The sequence below is a fragment of the Siniperca chuatsi genome, linkage group LG2 (assembly GCF_020085105.1).
Source record: "Siniperca chuatsi isolate FFG_IHB_CAS linkage group LG2, ASM2008510v1, whole genome shotgun sequence".
Lineage (NCBI taxonomy): Eukaryota > Metazoa > Chordata > Actinopteri > Centrarchiformes > Sinipercidae > Siniperca > Siniperca chuatsi.
The window spans coordinates 14,088,767-14,112,722 of record NC_058043.1 but is presented as its reverse complement, the minus strand read 5'-3'; the positions used below and the strand labels follow the sequence as shown (position 1 = coordinate 14,112,722).

The 23,956-nt window shown below is 39.1% G+C and overlaps 1 protein-coding gene across 7 annotated transcripts in view; it reads right to left on the bottom strand.

Annotated features, from left to right (window-relative positions):
* Positions 1-23,956, bottom strand: part of pparg (peroxisome proliferator-activated receptor gamma) — a 31,811-nt gene that overhangs the window by 3,221 nt on the left and 4,634 nt on the right. For 2 of the 7 annotated variants that reach the window (XM_044221024.1, XM_044221005.1), the window contains exons 2-6: positions 11,515-11,808; positions 10,970-11,136; positions 7,589-7,727; positions 3,578-3,777; positions 274-388 (exon numbers count right to left, since the gene is read on the bottom strand). In XM_044221024.1, the coding sequence (XP_044076959.1) occupies positions 274-388; positions 3,578-3,777; positions 7,589-7,727; positions 10,970-11,136; positions 11,515-11,806 (913 nt within the window). In that variant the 5' untranslated portion in view covers positions 11,807-11,808. Of the gene's footprint in view, positions 1-273; positions 389-3,577; positions 3,778-7,588; positions 7,728-10,969; positions 11,137-11,514; positions 11,812-12,101; positions 12,144-18,025; positions 18,121-23,956 lie in introns of those variants that run through there. The other 5 variants (XM_044221014.1, XM_044220995.1, XM_044221034.1 and 2 more) reach the window with 4 other exon arrangements.

Genomic DNA, 23,956 nt, shown 5'->3' with positions numbered 1-23,956 from the left:
AAAAATCCATTCTGTGTTGTACACACAGTGTAGTCCATGTAAACACAAAATAGTTTGATTATTGATTGTACTGGCTCCAGACCTTTGAATCACTGCCCACATCTAAGATTTTTCAGGGATATAAAAAGTGAATAATGATGTGAAACAAAATGGCAATTCAGTTTGATTATCAGGTTATATTGATTGACAAATAGACAATGATAGAAAACAATACAAAAACAGACTTGATAACATCCTCACATCATGACAAAAAGAGTATTTTGTACTTCTAACCTCCATGTGCAGCTGTTGTGGATGTCTGCTGCTGGTGCTCCTGGATGGGTATCTGACTACAATTAATAAACTGCTCTCCTTCCATTAGAGACTTCATGTCATGGATGACAAAAGGCTGGAGGTAGACAAGAAAGAATATGGAAGAAGAGGGGTTTGTGGGAGTAAGAAAGAGCAGGCAGAAAAGGAGGGAGGAAGCAGAAGAAAAGAAAAAACAAAACAGCGTCAGCTCCTCATAGGCCTTCTGAGGACATGTGAGCTACAGATGTAATCACATATACCGTGTATGCACTTTGGTCATGGCTTATTCATCAGACCTGCAAAAGCAAACACTGCACATCTCATATGTCTGATGGGCAAAGTAAATAAATCTTAGCTGCAGGCTGAGGCAGACAAAAACACCATTTTCAGGTAAATGAAGCTTAACTGAGTTAAAGTCGTGCTTACTGTTAAAAAACACTGGCAAAGACATACACAAGCTTGAATGATGAATGGTACCATTCATATACTTAAATCTTCCATTTTCATAGCGGTTAAATGAATAATGAGACATCCTACAGGAAATTAAAGCAAGCAATTCTCACAAAACGTTATGAAATGAATAATCATTTCTTATGTGAGTGAATTAAATAGAGTGTGGCTGGATGAATTGTGTCTTTTTTTTCGGAATCAATGATTCCAGAGTATATGCAGCATTTGTATGGAAGTTCAGGTCTGCCAATATTGAAATAAAATCATTTAAAGCCCGACTAAGTAACTTTTAAAGAAGAAATATGACATTCATTCTCTTATAAATGAAAAGTTGAATTCAAAAGCATTAAAAGCCTTGCACCATTCAATACACTCAGGGGGTTTGCTACTACAGACTTACTTGGTGAACAGTAGCCTCAGTTGGCTAATGTAAGCAAACTTTAGATAGATGTTGCTGTATAACAGACACCACTGAGTCACTTTACTGACTTTGTAACCCTTTTCTGCTTGTGCTTCTGTTACGCTACATTTTATCATTTGTCATTATTGACAAAAGTAGCCGCTGTTCAGCAAAAGTTACATAAGCTAGCTTGTCTGCCTATTGTGTTTCCACAGAAACATCACAGTTATCCACTTTTACTGTCTAATTCATTGTACAAATAAAAGTGTTCTCTGTCAAACTAATTCAGCAAAAAAAATGTGCAATTATTGAGGGGAAGAACTGTAAATACTGTCTTCTTCCTTCACCTCTGATGGTGTGTCTGGAGTGCCAGTGGAGTTAAACATTGAATTTACATCAACTCATATCAAAGCCCCACATGTTAAAAAATGTAAATATTCTACAAAAGATGAAACCATTGACTCCCAGTTTGTTTCAGGAGGTTTGCTGTGGTTTAGTGAATAAGCCAAGACTCCCTCAAATCAACAGATGATTCAGTGCCATTTGGCTGCTATCGCTGTGATGCACAGTCATAACAATCAGACGAAAGAGCTTCGGAGCAGCCTTGAACTTATCTGACTTTACAGAGAAAGAGAAACAATAGAAAAGGAAATAAACTCTGCTTGAACAGTTGGTTCTCAGTTAAAGAGCCAATAATAATAATAATAAATGTTGAGGGTAAGTTAAATTAGTTAATTCGCACCGTCATTTTCATTATTCACTGTACACTATTCAAATCAACAGTATAATTAAATGTAAATATATTTTAAGTGCTTGATGCATGTACTTGGTTCTATCTATCTGAAATCTATCAAAAGCTTCTGATTTTGGCCATGTGCAATAATTCACTGCCTTAACTTAATGCCAATTTACTTAATAGGCTCAGTTGGTCAGGTTAGGCTGTTATTTAGTAATATTCAAATAGATTTATTCGATCCAGATTCTGATAAAGTTTAACTGATGAAGATCACTTGATCACGTTTTACTTTCAGAATAAGTTATCAAAACATATTCAAAATATTTGCAAATGAATAGATCAAAACTATACTGAAAGTTTATGTGCTGACATGTTCTTTTATTTTTTTGTTTACCTCATTTCAACCATTAACCTTTCATAACCATATCAGTCGTTTTTGAGATGAGCCACAAGACTGAAGTTATCACCACAAATGCACTGTGGATCATTATAAAATATTCACCACAGTTTTCTTTTGTCTGCCACTTGTAATTCAGTTGATGTGGATTTCCTGATTAAGTCTCTTTTGAATACTGAGATTCAATATCTCAAAATCTTAAGTACAAAAACACAGAAATAGATGATATCTCACATTTTCATTGTTTGGGCCAACACATTTTTCTTCAGCCCACTTGTATAAATTACCAAATGTCTTAATAAATTAGTTTGACATTTTGAGTAGGAATGTTGAAGCCATTACTGTATATCAGACTGCTGAGAAGCCCTGTTATCCTGTTGCACAGCTTGACCACTGTAATCTGAGATGTTTTCTAACAGCCAAGACATGTAGAAACCAGTCAATCCACTTTTCCTGTTAGAGGAGCGACACAAGCCAGAAAAGACATCATCTGAACTAAACTGAGCGTGGTAACATGAAGACAAAGCTGACAAAAAATGTTGACACGTGCAGTGAATGGAAGAGTTTGAACTACTTTAAGTTTAAAGCTTCTAAACTCCTTCAGTTCAAACTTGTATTGTTGACCATCGTTTTTCCCTGAGCAACTGCTTGTTTCATTTAAAACTCAAGGCTGCACATGAGAGAAAGTCTGTGATATAATGCATGTGTAAGTGAAGATACAGAGATTCTTCATAGTCAAGAAGGCTTTTTTATTTCCTATATCAGAGTTGTAGTAGAATATGAGATTATGCTGATTTCTGCTCTGCCTGTCTGTTTGAACTATCATGATCATGATGGTTATGTTTAAATATAAATGTAAATTATGTGCTGTTTGGTGGTTGGGTTGCTTGTGATATTTCTCAGGATTCATAAAAAAATGTATAAATAAAATATAGGTAAAATTTGAACTGTACATCTCAAAAAAGCCAACAGACTGGTCCAGCAGCTCAGATCAGTCTAAAATGCGTTGCACATACATACATGCAGTATCCTGTAAATATATTCTATAACAGATACGTTTTGTATGTATGGACAATGTTTCCTTGGCCTTCACCACAAAATTAACCTGCTCATGCAGTGGATATACCTGTAAAAAGTCTCAGTGAAAACACAATATAGCATACTGTGATATCAATATAATTCAATAATAGATTTTGGCCTTATGCAGTACTCCCCACACATATATATATATATATATATATATATATATACACACACACACAAATAAATAAAAGTAAAGTAGAATTAAGGCAGTTTGGCTTACCGCGTTATCTCCGGTCTTCCCAGAAAGGATGGCCCTGGCCTTGGCCTTAGTGAGGGGGAAGTATTTTAGATAAGCCTCATACAGATGCCGGGACAGAGCCCTTAGATCTGCTGCCTCCGGGTGTATGTGCTCCATGTCAGACGAGAACTCAGCCAGCAGTTTCTCCTTCTCCGCCTGGGGCATCCGGCCAAAGCGAATGGCTGGGAAAGGAAACAGACAGACAGAAACACACATTAGCGCACAAATAGACACACACAAGGCTGGCAGGCAGGCAGATACAGTATATAAGAGCACACACAGAAAACACACTGTAAGCTAGAATAAGGGTTATGGTTGTTCATAGTGAGCTACAGTTCAAATCATTTTCATTTCTGAACACAACTGCAAATTTGATATATTTGATTTAAAGAGAGCATCGAGATTTAGTCACCAAAGCTAAGTCCCACGACAACAATTAGTTGATTAAGCGATTAGTTGATCGACAGAAATTTAATCGGCACTATTCTGATCGCCAGCTTCTCAAATGTGACAGTTTGCTGCTTTTCTTAGTCGTAGGTAATAGTGTACTCAATATATACAGAGTATATAATAACTTTGGATTTTGGACTATTCTACATCTTCTACAAATGAACGATGAATCATACAGCTCTAACCATCATTCAGTGAAAGGGAAAATCCACTGGCAACAACACATAACAAATGTTCCTCCTGTGGTTTTATGAGTTGTGTCTCATGAAGCAATTACAAAATGTTGTTTCCTTTAATAATGTGTATATATTTTTATTGGCAATGAGCTCATACATGTATCTCATACATGTTAAAACTAAGTCTCTTTTCTCCTCCCTCTTCCACCTGTCGCTGCAGGTAATATTACATTAACTTTACATTGTATTAATGTCACTTTTTACTGAATGCGCATTTTACTTTTTCTTTTTAGCTTCGATATTGACCATAAAAATATGTACACAACTTTAAAAACATTTTCAAAAGTGGTTTTATTTCTTTTCATGAAAGACAATACATATTATACTATTTCTCTAATTGATTTTCCATTACTCAAGTTATGAATAATTTATTAAAGTTGCATTACGCTTGACAGATGTATTGTAATCTAGATTTTATGGTGAATGCAGTGAAAATGTTCTTTGTATTTAACTGAAATTTGATGCTAAGTTGCGAAATGGTTAAACCCTCTTTTGTCTGTTAGTGGAAGTCATTAATTATCCCTCTATTCAAACCTGTGCTCTGCATTTACTGCTGTGTGTACGTGATTGTGTAATGCTGACTGTGTGATGAATGCACACCTTAAGCAAATGAATGAAGTGGCCCTACTGGTAATGAGCCAATAGCAGTGACACGGCAGGCTGGAGGAATCAGTTGAGGTCTATGTACTCTGAGATGTCAATCACTGATAAAATAAGATGGTGTAGTCCCTCATTCATCCAGGAGTGTTCTATCGTAGAAAAGGTTTCAGTCGTAGTCATCTGGACACTGTTTTCAGAATCAAGACGTTTCGGCTCCCATCCGGAAGTCACTCTCAATTGTGAAAAAATGGCACGGGAACTCAGAAATTTAAGCTACTCTGTGTTACATAAGCCCTGCCCTCAGGAAGGAGTCTACCTGAGTATCTGTTGATTAGCTAGTTTCACCTGAAACTGACCTAATTGTTTCCATGATGGCCCAGTAATCAGTAATCAGGCCTATTGTTTTCTGGCTGCATCTCCCTCATCACTGTTAAGTACCTGATTAGCATATGATTGGTGTGACCAAGGTGATAATACACTGTGATAGACTTTGGGCAGAATGAATCTCAGACCACCATTTCTGTTCAAAGAGGGGTTTTCTTTTTTCACAAAATGGCTTCCTTGACACCCCGTTTAAACCAACTCTTCTCTCTACTTAGAATCTTCACCTCGCTGTCTTCAAATGTGTGGTTTGTAGCTTTTAGATGCAAATGCATCTCTCACTGACTTCACTTGAAGTATGTACAGCTGACAAATCCATCACATCCTTTTTCAGTGCGGAGTGGTTTCATCCACTTTTGTTGGACAAAAGTCAAATGTCACCGGACTTGGCTGAAGTCCACTGAAGCTGTGCGAAGCTATTCTGAGAATTTTAATTTCAAAAGAGTGAAAGCTGTCGGTTGTCCCATCCTAACAGGAGCAACAAAACTAACAGGAGAGTCAGGGAGGTGTCAATCAAGCACAACCAGTGTACACCTACACAGTCATGAGGTTCACGCTGAAACTCACCTGTCTGCCTGTTGATAAAAATGGTGTGCTCCAGTGACCAACAAAGGCTAACAAATCAAAACCATTCAACAGCTGAACAGTCACAGGGGAGGGCAAAGATGTGTCATTGGAGAAATAATTGTATTAAGTATGATTTCTCTAGATATTGTACTTCTGTTGTGGAGCTTGTGAGGTGCTGTCATCTGATCGCTTTTATCTTGTATTTTAGTGGCTAACTCCACTTACTTCAGACCAGAGGGAGAAAAACAGAATGTGTTGCAGGTGGCAGGCAGTGCGGAGGGCAAAGTTAAAATAAATGAACTGTTGCCCCTACGTAGTGCAGTAACAATCATACTTGAAATCAGTTGTATATTTGTTGTCAATAAATGTAAATTGCAGCCTATTTTTTAGAGCAGAGAAAAACCTCATCGGACACAGCTTGTGAATCTGCAGAAGCAGCAGTAAACTGCATTTGGATTGGCAGCACAGTTGATCGTCCCACAGGCGGCAGAGTGTGGGAGGTGTCTGCAGTTCCATGTGGCCTTGCAGTATGCGGTTTATTTCTACCCTGACCTGGCATGCATAGGTGAAAAACACCTGTGTGGGTGTAGCAAGGCTTGTACTTGTGGATTTGCTAATTTCATTAGATTTTTGATTGAGTGTTTTAAAATAGAAGTGTGCACAATGGGTGTTGTGTAAGAAAATAAACTGTAGACAAAGTTTCAGTATTGTCTGATCATAAACATCAGCAACTTTGGGACCATTTCTGTCATATGCACCCCTTTTTATATTGTTCAGGCACACTCAGCTTGTAATTCTGACATTTTTGACAAGCCCATGACCGCAGCACAATGACCATTTGTGATGTCAATTGTTCACAAATATACAACACAAAAGCGGTCAACTTACATCACTGATGTACAAACATACTGTAGACAATAAGCATATGTCTTGTGCAATTAACACTGCAATCCATAACTTTCCACACATTCAAATGGCAGCAAAGCTGAGCGTCTAGTGCTGCATTCATGAGGTTGTTCAACCACATTTGTGTTGGTACGCAGTGAAAAGTATGGTGAATATCTCCAACCATAGTTGTCACCACACTCCAGATACAGATATATTCATTAAAACTGATTTCAGGGGCTAACTTTTTCAGCTTGATAGTAGCACAAGTATTTTTATCGAACACAAAAGCACAGTTTTCGCTTATTGCTGTTTCGATTCTGTCAGTATGTGCCCTTGGAAGGGGGGTTAAGTTAGCTTTCAACCACAATTTAAACTTTGAATCATTATGTTGGGGTGCCAGGTACATTGTACAAGTGATGGGAACTGAAGCATGACCCGAGGGTTGCGATACAGCCTGAAGACCACAGAGGAAGCTACTGGCAACATATATGGCAGTGGTGTACATTTCTGCATATATAACCAACACACCTCAAAGACCAAATTGGCAGCTGTGTGGTGAAGATGTATCTGCTGTTCTCAGAGGGAATCAGAGGCAGAAGAGGTGGTCTGCAAAGAAGCGTTTCCTGGACCACGATTTCAAAGAACTAGTCTTATAACCTACATCTGCTTATTTATAGTGAGCGTAAATGGGGGGTTCATTCCTATCTGAAGAAAAGGCATGAAAACAAAAACACCTGAATGTACAGAATCTTTGACTCTTGTTTCTCATGGCCTAACGTAAATTATTTCATTTCATACGTAAATTTATCTTTAATAAAAATGAATCAAGCACATCATACATACATTGTGTACAACAATATCACCACCTTACCGTTGTGTGACATGCCGACATTGAGGCACTTCTGGAAGCGACAGTATTGGCATTTGTTGCGGGATTTCTTATGAATGCGACAGTGAAGATCACAGTGATCGTACACCAACTTTAACCTGATTGTGCGTCTGAAGAAACCCTGTGAGAAAGAAAGAGAGAGACAATTACTTATATTGTCACTAAAGATATCGCACTTTTTTTCATTTGCTTTACACTGCTAATTCTGCTCCTTTTCTAAGAATGGGTAAGAGATTTGTGCCGCACTAGTGCAGGAAATATGCATTTACTGAGAGACTATTTGTGTTGGCAAATAATACAATACAAATATGATAAGACATAAAGAAAAGGGAAGAAAAGATTTTAGTGGGAAATGCTTTTCTTAGTACTGTATGTGCCTTACAAATACAGAAAACATCTTTATCTGTATTATAGTTGAGACAAGACAGGAGAAGTAATAATTTGAGTTTTTACATTTTCAACTTGTTCCATACAGCATCTACTGACTGATTAGATGGTTCTTTCTAATCTGTGAGGAAGTCAATCATACTGCCCACGAGTGTGTTTAAAAGCAGATTGTGTTTAAGGGTGGATTTGTGCTTTGATGTTTTCAACCTTAGGACCACGGAGACCATAAGACTTATGCTTATCTCAGCTATTAACTATGCAGCCATGGTCAAACTCCCAACGCACACTCAAGAGTTTGTTAATGGCTGTGGTGTTTGTCTATGCTGACTGAGATAGCTAATGTAAAGATAAATTAAATAGAGTAGAATAGGCCCAAAATGAAAAACCTGAGGGATGTAAGCTTCACGAGGAGAATTGTATTTGAGTTTTTTTTTGTAAGCATACAAATCCACATCTGGACTCTACGTGAAGGCTGGTGTGTTTGGCATCTGCATTCCTGTGATCCACAGATGTTTCTCTTTTAATCGTAGGTTATTTAAAGAGGGAGGAAGTTAAAGGGGGTCAAAACTCCACCTCAATAAAGAATGTTTTCTGTTTTGAAACAATTAAGTGTTTGCATGCTTGGCTGACCCCCTCTTCTGGTGAGTCTCCCCTGAGACTTTAGCAGAACAATGACTACTGTACCTTACCTTCATTCAGCCTCTGAAGGTACAGTATGACTTAGACCAAGTGGACAGAAAAACAGAAACCCTTGTAACTTGTAGTATATCCAACACAACAGTCCTGACAGACCTTAAGTCGATTCTAATATTTTTGTTGCTCCAATATGTAAATGAGGTTGTCAAAATATTAAAAACACCTTTCAATATAATGCAGTCCATAATAATACCACCACAATGTAAAGCCTCAAAACACACCATACAATTGAGTCAACACACAAACAACAGAGTAATAATCTTAACAGAAAGCTGAGCATTTTAAATAATAAGGCTTCTGATGTTCTGTATTTCACTTATTGTCAACAAATTCCATGAAAAACCACAACCAACAATATGTTAGTCTCAATACTTTCTGACTGATACTTCATTTTTAAAATTTAATTAATTCATTTTGAAAACAGGCTAAAAACAGCTGGACACTGTAGTTTTAAGAAACTGTTACTCAAACAAGAGTAAATAGTGTATTTGTTGGGGACTATATTTAGCCATGGATTTGGTTTGCTTGTACATATTTACAGCAGCAGGTGGGTGTATGTGGGAAAAGATCAAAATAAACCACAGTGCCCATATTCATGGAAACACTTCATCCAATATAACCGTGTGGCTCATTGATGTGTTTTTAACAATGGAGGAATAAGCTGTATCAAGCTTTGGCTACACAGACAATACAAGTTAGTAGGATCAATTCATTTCTGGTTTTGGTCTTCTCATGGAATTTGTTGACAATGAGAAAAATAAAGAATATCACCAGACTTATCCTTTAAGTGATGTAGTATTTATACCAGGCCTGTTGTATTGTATTGGGTTACATCATACAGGTATTTCTATTTTTATGGTCACTCAGTGCATGTGATGGTACCAAAATGAAGGTTTTTATTCCAAAATGCAATGAGAAAGGTTTAATATTCAAATGTTTCAAAATTACAGGTGTTTGTATTGGTAAATAGCTAAAAACCACAGATGATCTCTAATTTTAATAGTTATCTATAATGTCCATAAATTAATGCTATATTAACAATATAAGTCTATGTTGTAAGTGGAGGTATCTGTGTTTTTAAAATGGTAGATTACTTTTTATTCTAATATAAAGTCATCTAGTCTAACTAAATCTGTTCTATTAAACATTTTAGGGTTAGGCTTAGAGTGAGCTTTTCTTACACTGTAGAGACTTGCGGAAGGTGACAGAAACACAGCATGTATAGTAGTGTTTTATACCATTGTCTTTTGTCTGGAATTTGTCTGGAATAAATTCAGACCTGTGAAAACTTTAAAAAAAACTGAACCAACTGAAAAAAGCACATGTAGTACTACTGCTGTTTCTGAAAATCCACCTCGTTTGGAGGACAATGTCACAATTTGTAGCTATTCTTATAATGTCTCAATATTTCAAAGTAAATGGAAATATGTATGAAACTTCCCCCACACTCTATTAGTTATTTATACTATATACTGACAGACAAACAGACAGACAGAGAGTTTAAGGGGCTGGCTGTATGTCTATAGAAGCAAAAGCCTTTGTTGAGCCCTTGCAGAGTGGAAAATGTATGGGGCTTGTGGTTAGAGTGACAGACATCAAAAAGATGAAAAAATGCACACTTCTCTCCATGCATTATAGAATTATTTATTCCACCAACATGTTTCACCGAAGAGTGACACACGGTGACAGAAAAAGGAAGACTGGCAGAGAAACTAAACCTTTCAAAACGATTCGCAGTACGAATGGTTACACCCATTACCATTTCCTGACATGACTCTAAGGTGGTACGATCTTGAGCATTACTTTTTGAGAGCAGCAATCAATTTATTCTCCACTGCTGTGCATTGAAATTTAAGCCATAATATGCATCCATCTAAAAAAAAAAAAAAAAAAAAAGAGAAAAAAACAGATTTTGCTGGTTGTAATGTGTCCACTGATTCCAACAAAGAATGAGTACACTGACAATGAGTACACTTAAAATGTAATACACTTTCAAGTTTGAGACGTCTGAAGCCCCACAGAGCAGAAGGCAGTGTGCTTGGTGTGATGTGCAATGTAGAGCTGAAACGATGAACGATCAACAGAAAATGATTATCATTATCATTTAAGTTGTTTTTCAAGCAAAAATGCCAAACATAAGTTAGTTTCAGCCTCATAATTGTGAGGATTTGCTGCTTTTCTTTGTCTTCTGGGAAAGGAAATTGATACATACAGTAAATTATACATCTTATTTTCATCTTTACTTTTTTTTAAACTCTTTATGATATCTTTCAGTCGTACCTTACAGCCCTCACAGGCATGGACGCCATAGTGAAACCCAGAGGCTTTGTCTCCACACACGCGACACTCGATGTTTAGTGCTCCTGCTGACGTTTCGTCCTGAAGCTTGGAGAACACGTGACTGTCAGAGTACTGCGGAGGCGACTCCGGCTCCAACTTGATCGAGTCTGATAGAAGAGACATCATCAGGCAGGTAGGACACCAAGCAGACAGACAGAAAGCTAAACCTTTCTTACTTCTTAAATCCATTTTCAGGTTTACTGCTCTGTTAGTTAAACCTGTGCTTCCTGTAATCTCTAACTGGTTATAACCACTATTCTGTTCATTCTTAAGCACAAGTACAAATCAATTCTGATTCTATAATCAATATCTTAACCAACGCTTGATGCCTTTTTGCATTCAAGTTTTTATGCGAAGACTTATGATTCAGTTTCTACCTGCTGCAAGTGAATTTTGCTGCTAAGCTTTGTGTGGATTTAATCAGCATAAAGAAAGTAGATACTATGTTTTAGCTCTGGTTAACCCATTACACAGACTGGACTTACTGTGCGTGTCCGGCTCCGTCCTGTAGCTGTGCATGTTTGTGTAGTCCATGTTGGTTAGGTGTTCTTCACTCTGCGGTGGACTGGGGTCATAGACCCCACTGGCAGAGGAGATGCAGGATACGAGTGGGGGAGACAGAGAGGATGGGATGGAGGAGGACGAGATGGAGGCGTAGTCTAACGTGGACAAATGCTTCATGTCGAGGCAGTGGGAGCTGTCGTCCAGCTCTGACAGGTCCACGGTGTTGAGACTGAAACCGACAGGCCAGGCTAGGAGCTGCTGGGTGTCCACCATGTCTACTGTGAAGAGAGATAAAGCAGTGACGCGACAGCTGATGCAATATCCTTTGTTGACTGTATGTGGCCTTGTTAAAAAGAAAACAACACTAGAAGAATTGCAGAGAGGAGGGGAGGAAGAGGAAAAGTTGGAGAGACAGTGAGAAAAAGGGAGGATGAGATAAAGAAAGAGAAGAGAAACAGAGGAAGGGAGAAAGAAAGATGAAAATATACATAGACAAGCCCACAGTGTTTATGATTAAATACGTCCATTCAGAAAAGCTCAAAACATAACAAACAATGCATACACATACACTCAGCACCATGTGGAGTACCCCTGGTCCTCCAGCTCATTCCTGCAGTCTGTCTGTTATCTAGTAAACAGGGAGGCAGATTGTGTCACAGGGAGTACATGACGAACTCTGGCACTGAGGAACGTCTCTTCTGCTCAAAACACCGTCTTCCTCTGCTGCTGTTTGGGTGGCTCGCTGTGTGATTGCCCAACCAAAGCACACAGACAGCAGGGACTGTCTGAGCCTCAGTCTGTCTGAGGCCAAGGATGTAAGATTCTAGCTTTTGGAGTGGAATGGACTGCAGCTTCTGAGTGTTCAAATGTATTACAGATTGTCAATTAAGAACTGTGTTGGCATTGAAAATTCCTGTACCTGCAGCCCTTTTCAACTTCTAGGGGTTTATTCTTACATCCCAGAAAGCCTGTGTTTTGGTCAGCATTATTAAAGAATATGGCTGGCGGCGAGTGTTTTCTTAATGACAACAAATACTATGGAAAGAACAATACTAACAATGTGTTTGTCCTTCTCCCAATACTTTCAGACTTAGGCCCATTTATTCCTATTAAAGATGTAAATCTTTAAACAAACAGGTCACAAATGTGAAGGCCAAATCATTTCCTAAAAAATCTGGGCACTGTGGTTATGTTACTCAGACAAGTATAAATAGTGCATTTGTTGAGGACTATTTTTAGCTGTGCATTTGGAGCACTAGCAAGTATCTACAGCAGCAGTATGATGTATATTTGATTGACTCAAAACAAATTGCCCATGCACATTGTAATGAAGGAACGTGTCAGCCAGAGTAGTTGTGTGGCTCACTGATGTGTTTTTAATAGAGCAATGGAGCTCTATGGCACAGAGGAATACGCTACATCGGACTTTGGCTACACAGACAATACTTGTTAGTGGGATCAATTCATTGTTGGTTTTGGTCTTTTCATGGGATTAGTTGACACCAAGAAAAATATTGTATATCACCAGTATTATCCTTTAACAAACTCTGCTACTTGGAGGAAAATTAATCCTGAATAATGTGTGAAAAATGATCTTAATCAACATTCAGAAAGTCTGGGAAACAGAGTTCTACCACACTGCTCCCTCTCGATATTCAGCTCTTTGTTGATATAAATGAATGAAGACTCTTCAGTCATTCCAATATTTAACTAAGATCAGACAGTGGAGGAGAGAAGTCAGCCGAGATGATCAAAGTCCAGTCACCAGGGGTTACTACAGTCCACACAAAAGCAAACCACATGCAAGGCTATATAATCAGGGGTAGGTTAGTACAAGGTTGTACAAACCTAAAAATGGGTAACACATACATAGTTTCATTTTTGATCAGCTGGCCACTGTAGCGTTTAGCAAACTTTACTCAAACAGTAGTAATAAGTGTATTTGTTGGGGACTATTTTATGCTGTGGATTAATTTGATTCACTAGTAACTATTTACTGCAGCAGGACGATGTCAACTAAAATAAACTGTCCATGTTCATTGTAATGAAGGAACACTGTGTGGTTCATTTATGTGTTTTTAATAGTTTGTGGACAACAATGGAGGACTATGGCACAAGAATAAACTACATCAGGCTTTAGATACTCAAGACGATTCTTGCTAGTGGGATAAATTCATGGAAAAGGCTGATCCATGTGTCTTTCTAAATGTCAATACTGGAAACAATGTAGTTTCCCACACTTTTTTCTGTTTTTTAAGAAGGAGGAAGCCATGCTTGAATTCTGCTTGATTTAAACTAAAGAAACTCAGAAAAGGAAAAGACAGACTTGCAACAGCTTATAAATAATCAATAGAGTAAAAGGTCTGTGCACTGAACCACCTGGCCTGCCAAACAACCTTTTGTAACCAACACCGAATCTCAAAATAAACCTCCTCTAATCAACCTCAAGTGCCTGATTTGGAAAAAAATGTAACAAAGAATGCGATGAATTATGCAACAGGACAAAACTAAAATAGCAATACTCTGATGGCACAGTAGCACCAGGTATAGAAATGGCTTGAAATGGCTCCAAATTGCTTGGCAAAACATCCCCGTGGAGCAAACATCCTCCTCTCTCAACTACTTATTGTTTCCTTTTTACTTGTTTGGACTGTGGCAACGAAAATCAGCGGGGGAATCCACTTAAAATTCACATCGACCGTGACATTGTTTCAGAACAAGACAGAGAAAGAGGAGTGTGTGTGTGTGTGTGTGTGTCCGCAGGCTGTAGCTTCCACTGTCTTGGAAGCTGCTGCGGGGGAAAATGCTGACTATTAATAACCAGAGAAACCTGGTTATTTTTCCATTTGTTGGCCGGTTGCCAGCCGATCCAAACCTAAAATAGATGGAGCATTGGAGCGCCTTGTGTCCTGGTTGGCATCAAGTTATCATATAGAGACCGAAATCTCGTGGGAGAGAGAGCGAGCTCTGGAGATGAAGAGTGAGAGAGATAAAGTGAAAGGGATGACAGAGAGCGAGTCCCCAGACCACTTCAAGAAATCAAACTGCACCCTAGAGGCTGCAAGAAAAACCCCTTATCTTAGGAAATTCATACTCTGTACTCAGCAGGCTCTTTAACACAACTACAATAAAAAAGGGAAGGCAGCTGCAGCCTGGCAGTTAAACCATGGTGCTTAAATCATGTCGTAATTGAAGGTGAAAACAAGTTTGTACTGTAACTTAACTTTCACTAGAAGTTGTACTGTTTATGACTGTGTATGTGACAATAAACTTCATTCACCTGAGAGTGTTCGTGGAAACACCATAGTACAAAATCTACTGAATTCAACATGTTTGTATCTGTGAGTGCTGTGTGGGCAAACACCCTGTCAGACATTATAAAGTGTGACAGGTGATTAGTAAGTTTTATGCAGTGTGTATTGTGTTTGCAAAAGTGTGTGTGTGTGTGTGTGTGTGTGTGTGTGTGTGTGTGTGTGAGCATGTGCGTGACAGTTATGCTGGTGTCTCCTGCCAGTTCTCAGATTTCCACGTCAGAACTTGTCTTACAGGTAAAAGTACTGAGTGTAGGAGTACTTTCTATCAGCTATTGCCTCAGTCATGACATAATAGCAAAAGGCAAAACAGCAAACAGGTCTGGCAAGCTAATGTACCAACACGCCAGACTGATACCGTGTGTGTGTGAGCCAACACATATAGTAAAAAGCGTCAACCTTTCTCTCTTTTTCTTTTTTTAAAAGACTGGGCTTTTTGCCTTTATTTGATAGGAACAGCTGAAGAGAGACAGGAAATGTGTGTGAGAGAGAGAAAGAGAGGGGGGGATGACATGCAGCAAATGGCTGCAGTCCGATGTGGTAAGGACTCAGCCTTGTATACGGGGCACACGCACTACCAGGTGAGCTACTGGGGCACCCCATGTAAAATCGTTTAAGGATCTTTCAATGGACAACGACATTAATTGAGACAGGAGTGAAATGTACAAAATTACAGACTGACCCACAACAGATGGATCATTAAACAAAATCATAATACCGTAATGGTAACTTCAAGAGAGGGAATGATGTTGTTCTCCCAGTCTGAAAGCAGCAGTTCAGGAAAAATAGGTGAAACCAAGAGGTCAAAGAAAGAGATGTGAAATCTCTCCATCAGGGACAAAGTTGCAAAACTAATGAAATGTTTTTTAACTTTCATATTTCTTCACAGCAGCAACGATTTGGTCCAAAACAGACTGAAGCAAAGGCTGGGGATCAGATTACTGGACAGAAAGTGGGTGAAGTCCTTTTTGTACCTTTGAATGTGGAGTTTTATTGAATTTAATGAATGAACTGACCAAAAGTCCAAAGAAGGAAAACACTTATAGAGCTCAACAAAAAGACTAAAGAATGCAAAAAGCTCATAATGAATTAGCCCTGCAGTCAGAAAACATTCAGTATCATCATCATTTTTTCCGAGGGTGTAGAAGCCGCCTACACTCCTACACAGCAAGTCATTTAACAGTCAAGCACAGAAAATGCACAAAGTGAGGAGTAGATTAGGAAAGGAGAGAAGTCAACACAGAAGCTGGTCTGTGTAATGTGACAGACAAAAGGCAGAACCTGCACTGCTGCATTCAGAGGCATTACCACTTATCTTCTCTGTTTGAAAAAAAAAACAAAAAACTATGCACCCACTCTGAGGGTGAGATCTACACCACTACTGTCAAAGCAAAAAATCACTCGATCAAAAGCACTGTTCTGCTATTTGAACGTATTTTGTTGGAAATTAATTGGGTTGCTACATGAGAACTCTTAGATTTGGATACAATATATACAAAGGAAAACAACATATTTTTGATGGTATTTTTCATACATCATAACTAAGTGAAGTAAACTGCAAGCAGGTAAATATGAATATGTGCCATCTAGTAGAGCTGTACATATGATTAATTTAGCACTTGACAAGTTTTCATGCTGTTGCCTTTATAACATCCTGATAACAAAATGACATGTTGCACAGTATTTCCCATCTAGAAGAAGGCATTTTTGCACAGTAAGCCATTTATATTGTGACAGTTGTCCCGTGTAAATGAATGTGTGTATGTGTGACAAACAGACAGAGAGTGAGTTAGTACACAGAGCTTTGTGACTTCCTGACCTCTTCATGTAAGACAGCATGTGGTTCAGTGTCAGTGACTAAAACAAAGATATACCCGCCTGCACTTCTGCCTCACAGTCCCCACAATTTCTTTGAAAAGATTAAGGGTGCTTGATTTTTGCCTGGCTAGACCTGCATGAGGAAACTGTAGGATACAGTGGAAAGATCATGTGGTGTGATAATGCTATGCTTTATATGTAAGTAGCTGATTTTACCAGTTTAGTTATTGAGCAGATGCTCACTGTTAACCATCAGATATAGCAGGGGATAATAAGTTGCATGTAGCGTAGATGCTAAAAAAAGCTGCCATTCTGCCTCACTCTTAAGGAAATTGGCACTTTATTTTTTACTTTGGTGGTGTGAAGCCACTATGGACAGAATTATCTGAAAGGGCCCTCCCCTTCTGCACTTAAATGATCAAACAGGAGAGTAATGGAAAACCATGTGCATACGAAGTGTCAGCCAGAGGTCTGGACTGCCTTCTCGATAGAAACGAGAGTCTCCTCACGTCTGAAAACCTACTTGCTTGTTTGGTACTGAATTTACTCATTTAACTTCAAAGCTTAGCACAGTGGGAGGTTAGAAACCACAATCTCTCTCTGCTTGGCACGCCTCTGAGTAAAACAGCACCCAGACCTCCTCTCTCTGATTTCTATTTGATTTTTCAACTAATTTTTGTGTTTCAACTTCCAAGGGTAGGAAACATCAAGTCAACCTGAGGTCAGGTTGAGGGGGAGGCACCACTTCTTACAAATGGGCACAACTTGAAGAAAAATGTGCTTTTCTGCTATTCATATGCAACAAACATGCACACACAGGTTTGAATTATTATACAGTTGAGGATATTATTTAATCCTAAAATATCACAACCACTTCACATCTAATTCTGACTTAAACCTTGTGTCTTTATTTCAAAAGAGCACCTGGTTCGTGTATTTACACAAAAACACACACAATAACACAAAGTAAAAGACAGAAGACATTCTGAAGAATATGGAGAATTTTGGAGCTGCCTCACATGACCTAGTTACAGATTAGGATCTTTTGCTCATTTGGCCCCAAACCCAAGCGAGTTTATGAGGTGATAAACTGTCTGAGAGAAGGCATACTGAATATCAAACAAACTGGTTGACCCACAGTGTCTCACTGATAAGCACTGCTAAGTGGAAATTGACTCACCACACACCATTTTTAAAAGCACATGTATTCATTGCAGCCATCTGACAGCCTAAAGCCTTTTATCAGATGTAGCAGTAGACTGGTCTTTGCATTCTTTGTAGCGATCCACAGCTCATGCATTGATGCAATATGATGAACTGAATGACACACACACACACACAAGGTACAGGACAGTCCACTCACCCTGTTTGTCCCGTTTCAATTCTGAGTTCTCAGTGTCAGCTCACTGACCAGCAACAACCAAGTGACAGTGGCAGTGACAGGAGAAAAGACTGGTGTGTGTGGGTGTGTGTGTGTATGGTCATGCTTTTCCTCAGGAAGTGATGACCGGTAGAAAGGGAACTACACACACACACACACATTTTCTCTCTCTGACAGAGTCTAGGCTCAGCAGAAGTTCAGACAGCTAACTATCATGTGGTCTGTGTGTGTGTGTGCGTGTGTGTGCGCGTGTGTGTGTGTGTGTGCCTTTAATTCCTCATTTTTTATGTCTGCATGTCTCTGCGTAATCGAACAGTGTATACTTGTGTTTGTGTGCTCATATGCTTAAAAGTGTTTGCTTGTATTTGTGTGTGTGCGTGTGTGTGCGCGTGTGTGTGTGTGTGTGTGTGTGTGTAAGGTGGTAGACATCAGATGCAGATGATTTCCTGTTGCTTCACTCTGACAGGCCACCTCATCATGCCTCTCTGGTTGCACTTCTCTCCCTCTGCTCAGTCACTCAGTGTCGATGTGACAGCGGTAACGATGTGACTTCTGCCTCCTCATGCAGTAACAACAAAATACAAGCCTGCTAGTTCTCTGATTTAATAAAAAATAAATAAATCATAACGGTTACTTTCTAACCAGAATATGGGAGCTGTTATCTCAGCAAGATGCTCACTGTGTCCTTTATTGTTCTGATTTTATCTGAGGGTACAGAAACCTCAAGTTGATCTTTTGTTCATTCAAATATGGCAGGTATAGTATAGTACAATCTGTGCATACAGCACTATATAATAATGATGGGCAGGTTATTTCAAACCATTACACCTCACTTAGTTTTTTTTTTAAATATACCGAAATTGTCTAAAATGTACCTGCTTTTATGTTTTGTCTATTCTATTGTTTTTAGTTTAGATGTTGTATGTTTATTGCTATTTTCAAAGGCTAACTGAACATCTGGCTGGGGGAAAACAGTTGAAAAAGACACATTTACAGTGATGCTGATCAATGTGCATCGTCCGTTCAAAATATAAATAAATAAACACACAGAGAGAGCACAGCATCCAGTAGAGAGATCTGTCTCTTACTAAAAATGTGTTCAAATTCTACTAAATAAAATACGCAGTAATGCTCGCACACGTTCCCAGGCCAAACAAGAGAGAAGTGGTTTATTTTTGTTGACTGCGACAATGGGAAATTTCTGTCTTCATTTCCACTTAAATAAGTTACGTGACTATACAGGAATGGACGAAAACATTACAAAGCAAAACTTACGTAACAAAAGTGATCCTGAAAAAAGTGAAACAATTATCAAGGAAATAAGACAGAAGAGACGGACTGACTGAACAATTCAGAGACATAGAGTCTCAGCTTGTCTGCTAACATAAATCATTCACTCACAACTATGTTATTTTGCCCAAAAGGGGTCAAGGTTGGACAGGTAGGATCAAGTGGTCTCATGTTAGCTTGATAGTAGCTTATAACAATAACCAATCCTTCCAACAACGCAGAGCCAATTAGAAAGACTGTTGAACTGCATGTTTTCCGAGAGGAAAAGAATCATCAGTTCTTTGAAAGATTACCTCAGGTGTGGGAACAAACTCATCAGTTTGAAAAATGACTCATCAGATCATAACATACAATTGCTTTTCCAGCTAACAAGAGACTAGATTTTAATTACGCACAAAAGAGAATCCATTATCAACTTAACCATAATGTGAGTTGGACTCCAATAGCCAACACAACACCCTGTGACCAGTGTCAGTGTTCAGTGCCAAGAACTGGTTTTCAGAAGTCAAAGTGAACAAAAAAGCATTTGCACTCTCAGCTGTAAACACAGACGTATGCCTCTTTATTAAGACTTCATCACTGATGTGTGCAAACTGAACTTCACAAACCTCCAGCTCAATAGTTAGTGCACAGACGCAAGAGTGGTATTGTTCTTCTCATCTAACTCTCGTCAAGAAAGTGAACAAGCATATTACCCAAAATGTTGAACTATTCCTTTAAACTGAGCTGTGGTTCTGTACTAAAACCTGATGAAGTGGATTATAAGATACTACGGTGTAGTCCCTCATTCGTCCAGGAGTGTTCCATCGTAGAAAAGGATTCAGTCGTAGTCATCTGGACACTGTTTTCAGAATCAAGATGTTGGTTGATGGTCTGAGAACTCAGACCATTTTCGCTATTGAGAATGACTTCCGGATGGGAGCCGAAACGTCTTGATTCTGAAAACAGTGTCCAGATGACTACAACTGAAACCTTTTCTACGATTATAAGATAATAGCAACTCACAGCACATCACACTACTTTGCAGTTATGCTCCCAAACATGTTAATATAAAATAATAATCTGAACGAAAACGACTGGCAGTGACTGAATCAGGAGACAAATGATTAGAATTATTAAACACCACACAATGTATGATTTTATCTCCCTACTGTCAACACCAACTGACCCAGATTTGAACAGACTCGGTTGGACTTGGTATATTCAGGTCCAAATCATAGTTATAATCAGCTCAACAATCAGAATATGTGTCCCTGCCCTGAGTTAACAAAAAAAACAAAACACCAAATGTTTACGCTGTAACACAGTCACACAACTGCAACAGGTTTTTAAACAAAAAGGGCCAATCTAACTCTCCAATCTGTCAACCCAGCCTTTGATCATTGTCACATAATTTAATTTGCCTATCCATTGTGATGGGAAGGCTGGGCTAGCCAGATTTACACACACAAGCACGCGCGCACACACACACACTGATGTTCAGGATATGTTCTACATTGCTCTCAGAATCATAATGTGAGTGGGACGTGAGGTGGCCTTTGTATTACAGGACAACATGGTGACTGAACTCCAATGAACAGCACTCTGGGGAATTGTAAAGAAACATATCGAACCCTTTTCAGGCAAACAAAGACAAACATTTAAGGACAAACACACACGTTATGCTGCATATATGTGCACATGCAAGGGCATGTAAGCACACTGAAACGTAAAGACTTACTATTTAAACTCAGATATGGTCGACACACATGAGCAGGTCAGTTTACATACACACAGAAAGACAGAGGAGAGAGAGAGAGAGAGAGAGAGCATCCACTGTTGTAGTATATAATTGTGTGTGTGTGTGTGTGTGTGTGTGTGTGTCTGTCTGTCTGCTCCATATGGTGCTCTCTGGGAATCTGCAGTTTTAACAATAATCTGAGGACATGAACTTTCCCCCAATTTCTTTAAATAGTTATGAGTTAATGGTTGATGAGTCTCTTGAGCCTTAAGAGCTTCCTCGCTGGATAATGGGAAGGAGCGGTGCATGCTGTCAAGGCCTTACACACACACACACACAGAAATACATGTATGTGCCATGCTGTCACGCTGAAAGAAACATGTATATGAGGACATGTGTGCACAGCATAAACAAAGCACAGTTTGGGGGCACTCCTTCCAACAAAGTCAAAATCTATCTATCTTTGTCTCACACACTGACCTACACAAACACGCACTCACTAAGCCTGAGAGGTGTTGCAATGAAAACGGGGCACGAGGGTTAGAAAGGAGAGGATGAGGATGTTAGGGAAAGACAGACATGGAAATAAACAACTGATTCAGTCTATACAACTGTCATTTATGATGACGTCTCATAGGTTAATGATCGCTTTATGCAAGTGTGATCTCAGCTGTGGGAGTTGTGTGAGAAATCACAGCGGTGAAGATTTATAGCTAAACTTGTGTTTTGACAGAACCAGGGAGTGAGAGGAGGGCAACACGGTAGGAAGAGGGAGAGGTACAATGTTGGAAGGGTCATGCCCTGTTCCTCGAAGTGAAGAGGAAAAGACGGGAGTGTGCTGCCTTCAGCTGCTGTTTAGCTGGACAATAACAAAACAACACATGACGTGACTCTCATTCATAGAACGTACTGTAAACACGTGTACCGGGAAAGGTGTACGCAAAAGAAACTGATTTAGAATTGTCTGTGAAAAAGGAAGCTTCAATCAAGGTTTGAAAAAAATAAGTGTCAGAGTTGTTTCAGCAATTGGTAAACCACTCCCCGCTACTGTGCAATCAACCGTAACTAGGCACGGCAGGCATGTCAAGCTTTGGCTTTCTCCACATGTTGAACCGGTGTGCATGGGGCTGTAGTGAGAGGGATACTCGGCATTTCAAGAGTTTAGAGGGTGGTCTATTTTTTAAGCAAAAGTGTAAGGAATGGAATTTAACTGTGTTTGCTGTAAGCTGCAATCTTTAGCATGTCGTTAACAACCTAGTGTTATTGCAAGGCCAAGAGTTAGCACATTATTAACTATTTACATTATTTGGTGGGGTTGCGGGTTATGTTAAAAAAAGCCCCATTCATGACTAGCATATCCACTGCAGTGTAGTATTTCCCCACTGTGAAGAAGCTGGTCCTGGTTGCTACTATATCAGAATTTAGGGTAATGTTAGCAGCTCTGTCTTGCTCTTTCTTGGAATTTGGGGAAGTTTACACTCCAGCAACCGTGGCCAAACTCATTATCTGAGATACCTTTACGCTTGACAAACACATTGGTTAGTCCTCATCCTAAAAGCCTTCTCTTGCAATGTTAAAAGTCCAAAATATACCCAAGACACAAATGAGTATGTAAGCTAAGCAGCCATACAGGGTTATGTAAGAACGAAATAACAGTCGGATCGGATATTTTCCCTTATCATACCTTATAGGACTAACTAGCTCTAAACTGCAATACAACAACAGTGATGTTTCTGTATTTCCATGCTTTCTGACATGGATCATCAATTGGTGAGGATGCTAACTTTTTGCCTGGGACATACAGCTTTAGCCTTTAATATGACTCAGCTGGAAACAAAAAAAAAAAAAAAAAAAATCAGCCAGGGACAGCGTTTTCAACCAACTCATGGAACTGCGTTACCTTAATTAGCTAGCTACAACTGCCAGGAACTGTTATCATTCCGTTGGCAAAATTGATGATCTGCAGCTAGAAAGAGAGAAACCGGCTTTAGTCTACCTGTCTGAAATCAAGGACCCACTGTTTCAAAAATGTATATGAACTTCGAGAGGTAAATCTGCTACACTATCATTGTAAACTTCATATGTGCCATTTGAGAAAGAAAAGCCTGACAGGTGTAGCAACAGTAACTAATGGGGCCAGCGCTAGTGAACTGTCAGTTTATTTTAAATCATCAAAGAATAGTTAATGACAAGGATAAATGCCATTGGAACTACCAGACGAGGTAAAACACAAATTTACAGGAAACGGGAAAGCTGTTGACAGTCTTTGTTCCTGTTGTATTTTCTAATTCCTTTGGCATTGAACCATTATTAGCCACTTATAAACTGAAGGGGCAGATTACATCAACCCTTGCAAGACCTGAACTAGTGATGTCTCAAGCAGTGCCACATCCAGTGAACCCACAGAGAACCTTGTGCACATAAAGTCTGAGTCAGTCTTAAGTTCCCACTAGAGACCGAAGTTTTGACCTGAAGAGCTGCTGTTAGCTCCCACATCTTTCTAAAAGGGAAATTAGGGCAAAGGTTGCTAGATATCCCAACTGTCTGTTGAATAATATCTATGTTAAAGTGCACTGGCAAGGAAAACTCTTCTTATTAGTGTGTGTGTATATTTCTGAATTGACGTGTGTCTTTATGTTTGTGTGTGTGCGGGTGGATTATCAACTGGGCAACTGCCTCAGACCCCCACGGAGCCTCAAAAGCTCCAGCTTCACTTTGTGTCAGTTGTTTTACTGTAATTCAGATAATTGCAAATTTGTTTGGGAGGATGCAACACTAAAGCACAATAGTAGCTGAAATGATTAAGTTTCGTAAGTTTGGCCATCATTTCTTTCTGTAGTGATATAATTGTACTTACTAAAGTAATTGCTAAGATCTGAAAACACAGCGACATTGCTACAAAA